Consider the following 6703-nt stretch of genomic DNA (forward strand, 5'->3'; position numbering starts at 1 on the left):
GAGAGAGAGAAATAAAGAGTGAGAGAGAGAGAGAGAGAGAGAGAGAGAGAGAGAGAGAGAGAGAGAGAGAGAGAGAATACACAACAAAATACAGATGGAATACAGGGTTGAAAGAGATAAACAGGACGAATGAAAAATGGGCAGAGGGAAGGAGGAAGGGCAGAGAGGAATGAGAGAGGGAATGAGGATGACACAGTATGCACATAGTAATAAGTGTTTTTTCAGTGCGAGACAATCCATTCATCTCCTTAAGTATTGTCTGATAGAGTAACAACTTGAAAGAAGTAGAAAGCAGCTGGGACTGTGTCATTTAAATACGGTAAGGTGGGAATGCGCTTTCTGCCTTTTACAGGACGTTTTATTTTGAAGCCCTTTTCATACTGTCATTTACAATATATTATCACATGTACAAGCCCAGGCTTGTTTACTTCACAGGGGTCCCATGCTGTAAACATGCTGTATGACATCCTTTAAATCGGATACAAGGTGCAGAACAGAACAAGAGGAATGGGTAACACTTTATTTGAAGGGTAGTGCATAAGACTGATATGACACCATCAGAACTATGACATGACACCTGTCATGACCATGAAGGAGTCTTTATGTTGTTATTAAAGGTGCTGTAGGTAGGATTGTAAAAATCCAGGACTTTGAACCTCTGGAAATTTAGGAAAGGAAATTTGAACCTTGACAACGTCTCAGTCCCTCCCTCCCCCCTTTCCGCTAAAGCCCAAAACGGTCTCCTAAGCCCCTCCCCCCACAAGGGAGAATGAATGCGTGTGCATGAGCAGTGATTGACATGCAGTTAGACACCCCCCCTGGCCTTGATTGGTGCATCTGAACAGGGAGCAGTGGATTTTTGCAAATCTCACTACAGGCTGTAGGTGTTGCCAGAGGAGCCAGATTTTTATTTATTTTAATTACCTGCTTCATGTAGTTCTACTGGAACATAGGGTCAGTTTCAGCAAATATGACAGAAAGTTAGTTTTAAAAGTCTTACCTACTGCACCTTTAAGTGTCATTTGGTAAATTATGACATTTTTAATGCTAAGTTAGCATTGTTTGAGATGTTTGTGTTATGACATCTTGACATTAACAAACACAACAATCTCTGTGTTATCACAACTTGACATTAGGCAAGACAATATAACCTGTCAATGTCTTTGTTATGACAACTTGACATTAACCTAGACAACATAACCTCATAAATATATCATAGCAGGCCTAATTAATAAACTTTAAGAAACTATTCAGCTTTATGTGTTAACATTACATCTAACTGTCATTAAGTGGTTGGCTTTTACATTGGATGTCATGAAACCATTATAATTGTGTCATGAATATTTTCCTTGACCTAAAGCCTCCAAGACTTATGGAGAAGGCCAGTTTTACGACAGGGGATACACTACCGAGATGGTTTTCGTTCCGGGTTTGGCTCTTTGCACCCCAGGGCTGAGTTGGCTAATTGGACAGCTGTACAGCTAACCAAGCTAACTAGCTAACTACAGCTACTTTAGCAACAAGTAACGTTAGCCTAAAGCTAACGTTATCTGTCCAAAACTCATTATATCACCTCCGCACTGCATTCACTGTCGTCAAACTGCTCTTATAACGTTAAAGACATCTTAATGACAAGTCCAAATGGTTCCACTTTACTTAAGGTCAAGGGAATTATTCATGACACCGTTATAAAAGCATTTGATGGTGATAACAAACTTCATTTAATCAAACTTCCTGACAAGTCGAAATTGTTTCACTTCACATGGGGTCAAGGAAAAATATTCATGACACAATTATAGTAGTATCATGACAGCCGATGTAAAAACCACATAATGGCAGTTAATGTGATGTTAACATATAAAGCTAAATAGTTTCTTCAAGTTTGATAACTAGGCCTACCATGACATATTTATGACAGGTTATGTTGTCTTGCTCAATGTCAAGTTGTCATAACAAACATCTCAAACAATGCTAACTAGCATTAAAAGTGTCATCATTTACTGAATGACACTTAATGACCACATTCAAAAAGAATCCTTCATGTTCATGACAGGGGTCATGTTATAATTATGACGGTGTAATGTCAGTCTTGTGCAAACCCCTTCAAATAAACCGAGGAGGGTAATGCACATTTTCACACATTTGTCACATTTAGTAGACTTAACTTCTGAAGGAAGTTACAAAGAAGGAGCAGGTTCCATTTATTATCTATCCATTGTCTATACTTGCTTACATACTTATGCTAAGCAGTGTTAAAGGGAGCTTAGCTTATGCAGTATGCAATAAGCGAGAGGAAGAGTACAGCCCAGATGGAGGGCTCGTCAGCGAGCGTCTGGTGGCCGGGTTTGCCACGGAGCCCGGTCGGGCACAGCCCGAAAAAGCTACGTGGCGGACATCCCTCCATCCCATGGGCCCACCACCTGTGGGAGGAACCGCTGGGGTCGGGTGCGCTGCCACATGGGTGGCAGTGAAGGTCAGGGGCCTCGACGGACCAGACCCGGGCAGCAGAGGCTGGCTCTGGGGACGTGGAATGTCACCTCTCTGTGGGGGAAGGAGCCGGAACTTGTGCGGGAGGTGGAGCGCTACCGGTTAGATCTGGTGGGGCTTACCTCTACGCACAGTCTTGGTTCTGGAACCATACTCCTGGATAGGGGTTGGACTCTTTTCTTCTCCGGAGTTGCCCAGGGTGTGAGGCGCCGGGCGGGTGTGGGGATACTCACAAGCCCCCGGCTGAGTGCCGCTACGTTGGAGTTTAACCCGGTGGACGAGAGGGTCGCCTCCCCTACGCCTGCGGGTTGTGGGGGAGAAAAACTCTGACTGTTGTTTGTGCATATGCACCAAACAAGAGTTCAGAGTATTCGGCCTTCTTGGAGGCCTTGAGTGGAGTCCTGCATGGGGCTCCAGTTGGGGACTCCATAGTTCTGCTGGGGGGGACTTCAACGCGCACGTGGGTAATGATGGAGACACATGGAGAGGCGTGATTGGGAGGAACGGCCTCCCTGATCTAAACCAGAGTGGTTGTTTGTTGTTGGACTTCTGTGCTAGTCATGGATTGTCTATAACGAACACCATGTTCGAACATAGGGATGCTCATAAGTGTACTTGGTACCAGAGCACCCTAGGCCAAAGGTCAATGATCGATTTTATAATCGTTTCATCTGATCTGAGGCCATATGTTTTGGACACTCGGGTGAAGAGAGGGGCGGAGCTGTCAACCGATCACCATCTGGTGGTGAGTTGGGTCAGGGGGTGGGGGGAAGACTCTGGACAGACCTGGTAAGCCCAAATGGGTAGTGCGGGTAAATTGGGAACGTCTGGAGGAGGCCCCTGTCCGACAGACTTTCAACTCACACCTCCGGCGGAGCTTTTCGTGCATCCCTGTGGAGGCTGGGGGCATTGAACCCGAGTGGACAATGTTCAAAGTTTCCATTGCTGAAGCTGCGGTGAGGAGCTGTGGTCTTAGGGTCTTAGGGTGCCTCAAGGGGCGGTAACCCACGAACACCGTGGTGGACACCGGTGGTCAGGAAGCCGTCCGACTGAAGAAGGAGTCTTTCCGGGATATGTTATCCCAGACGACTCCGGAGGCAGTTGCAAGGTACCGAAGGGCCCGAAGGGCTGCAGCCTCTGCCGTGAAAGAGGCAAAGCAGCGTGTGTGGGAGAAGTTCGGAGAAGACATGGAGAAGGACTTTCGGTCGGCACCAAGGTACTTCTGGAAAACCGTTCGCCACCTCAGGAGGGGGAAGCGGGGAACCATCCAAGCTGTGTACAGTAAGGATGGGGACGCTGTTGACCTCAACTGAGGAGGTAATAGGGCGGTGGAAGGAGCACTTTGAGGAACTCCTAAATCAACTAATACGCCCTCTATGGTAGAGGCAGAGCTGGAGGATGAGGGGGGGATTGGCATCAATTTCCCTGGTGGAGGTTGCTGAGGTAGTTAAACAACTCCACAGTGGCAAAGCCCCAGGAATTGATGAGATCCGTCCAGAAATGCTTAAAGCTCTGGGTGTGGAGGGGTTGTCTTGGTTGACACGCCTCTTCAACATTGCGTGGAAGTCTGGGACGGTGCCTAAGGAGTGGCAGACCGGGGTGGTGGTTCCCCTTTTTAAAAAGGGGGACCAGAGGGTGTGTGCCAATTACAGGGGTATCACACTTCTCAGCCTCCCCGGTAAAGTCTACTCCAAGGTGCTGGAAAGGAGGGTTCGGTCAATAGTCGAATCTCAGGTTGAAGAGGAACAATGCGGATTCCGTCCTGGTCGTGGAACAACGGACCAGATCTTTACTCTCGCAAGGATCCTGGAGGGAGCCTGGGAGTATGCCCAACCAGTCTGACCGGGTGCCCCGGGAGATACTGTGGGAGGTGCTGCGGGAGTACGGGGTGAGGGGGTCCCTTCTCAGGGCCATCCAATCTCTGTACGACCAACGCGAGAGCTGTGTCCGGGTTCTCGGCAGTAAGTCGGACTCGTTTCAGGTGAGAGTTGGCCTCCGCCAGGGCTGCGCTTTGTCACCAATCCTGTTTGTAGTATTTATGGACAGGATATCGAGGCGTAGTCGGGGTGGAGAGGGGTTGCAGTTCAGTGGGCTGGGGATCTCATCGCTGCTTTTTGCAGATGATGTGGTCCTGATGGCATCATCGGCCTGTGACCTTCAGCACTCACTGGATTGGTTCGCAGCCGAGTGTGAAGCGGCTGGGATGAGGATCAGCACCTCTAAATCGGAGGCCATGGTTCTCAGCAGGAAACCGATGGAGTGCCTTCTGAAGGAGTTCAAGTACCTTGGGGTCTTGTTCGCGAGTGAGGGGACAATGGAGCGGGAGATTGGTCGGAGAATCGGCACAGCAGGTGCGGTATTACATTCAATTTATCGCACCGTTGTGACGAAAAGAGAGCTGAGCCAGAAGGCAAAGCTCTCAATCTAACGGTCAGTTTTTGTTCCTACCCTCACCTATGGTCATGAAGGCTGGGTCATGACCGAAAGAACAAGATCCAGGGTACAAGCGGCCGAAATGGGTTTCCTCAGGAGGGTAGCTGGCGTCTCCCTTAGAGATAGGGTGAGAAGCTCAGTTATCCGTGAGGAGCTCGGAGTAGAGCCGCTGCTCCTTTGCGTCGAAAGGAGCCAGTTGAGGTGGTTCGGGCATCTGGTAAGGATGCCCCCTGGGCGCCTCCCTAGGGAGGTGTTCCAGGCACGTCCAGCTGGGAGGAGGCCTCGGGGGAGACCCAGGACTAGGTGGAGGGATTATATCTCTAACCTGGCCTGGGAACGCCTCGGGATCCCCCAGTCGGAGCTGGTTAATGTGGCCCGGGAAAGGGAAGTTTGGGGTCCCCTGCTGGAGCTGCTACCCCCGCGACCCGACCCCGGATAAGCGGATGAAGATGGATGGATGGATGGAAGAGTACAACCTGGACAAGCCACTAGTCTATCACAAGCTAACATGTAAAGTGTATAGATAGGCAATTACTGACATTCACCAATTTAGAGTCATCATTTCACCTAACTTGCAGGACTTGGGATTTGGGCCATAGACATTAAAGAAAAAACAAACAAATCTCTTAAACTCTTTTTTATGTACAGTATGTTTTATCCCTCTCTTTAACACACGCTTTTTTACATTCATTACTTATACATAGCCTTTACAACAGCATAAAACCAGGTAACAGAAGTAAGACAGATATGCCACAGTAGATGCTAAATCGAATCTGCTAGACGTGTTAACGTAGAAGGATGTGCCTCGTGGCCCGCCTTATTTTGCCTTATCTGCCTCTGATTGGCTTATCCTGGTATTCTTACCCTAACCAATCCCCACTCCCCATGACTAAACCTAACTACGTCGACCATTCTAGCAGATCCGATTTAGGATCTACCATGTGCCAGGGGAGATCAGGATGCCATACAGTGAACTGAAAGAATGTTTGAATGAAGAATGTTTATTTTTAAATGTTTTAAAAGGTAGCATAGTTTTACAGCAACGTGCATACTTAACTAAACTACATATATCTTTCTTCTTGTGTCTGTAGGAGCTGATTATAAATGCTACTTCAAAGTATGTTTATGTGGATCAGCGTTTGACCATCACATGGAATACCAACATCTAATCAGTACAGTTTTTGTCTTTTACTAAATAATTAATATGTATGTACACAATGGTCAATTGCCATATTAATGATGTAAAGTGAATGTAATGTTTTTTGAACATGTAATCACTGTACATGTACTCCTACTCTCATTGATGAGCTTTTTATTACATTGCTGTACAATAAACCTTCAGTAACATTACATCAAATTGAGTACAGGCAGAAACAATGTTTTTACAATTTGTGTGTTTTAATATCGTCAGTATAGATCTCCGAGTGCTTGGTACTGAAAAAAAAACATGTATACAATGTCAAACAAAAATCTTGAATTTTTTACAAATTACATTAAAGGTTCCCTTTGCATACAAAGAATTTTGGTGAGTCACCGTGAAGGTAAACATATCTTTTGTTTGTTTACAAACAAAATTCCACAGAGCCTTTTACATCCACTTTTACATGATGAGCTGAAAAAATAGCACTACTTCCGGTGGTGCTAGTTGTTTCTTGCACCCATGCATACATGGTAGTTACTCTTGGGGAGTAACTGGATTTTGACCCACTGTAGCTAAAATTAATTTTAAATGGCTTAAAATGCCATTCATGTATTTCTGTCCTCGTGGCTGGTAAAACGTATA

The 6703-nt window shown here is 46.5% G+C and overlaps 1 protein-coding gene across 1 annotated transcript in view; it reads left to right on the forward strand.

The window, feature by feature from the left end:
* The window catches only part of si (sucrase-isomaltase), an 89768-nt gene extending 83408 nt beyond the window's left edge, over positions 1–6360 (forward strand). Inside the window, exon 47 of the mRNA XM_078246474.1 lies at positions 6012–6360. Coding sequence (XP_078102600.1) covers positions 6012–6089 — 78 coding nt within the window. The 3' untranslated portion in view covers positions 6090–6360. The remainder of the gene's footprint in view (positions 1–6011) is intronic.
* Positions 6361–6703: the final 343 nt, after the last annotated feature.

Source organism: Sander vitreus, chromosome 3 (genome assembly GCF_031162955.1).
Source record: "Sander vitreus isolate 19-12246 chromosome 3, sanVit1, whole genome shotgun sequence".
Classification (NCBI taxonomy): domain Eukaryota; kingdom Metazoa; phylum Chordata; class Actinopteri; order Perciformes; family Percidae; genus Sander; species Sander vitreus.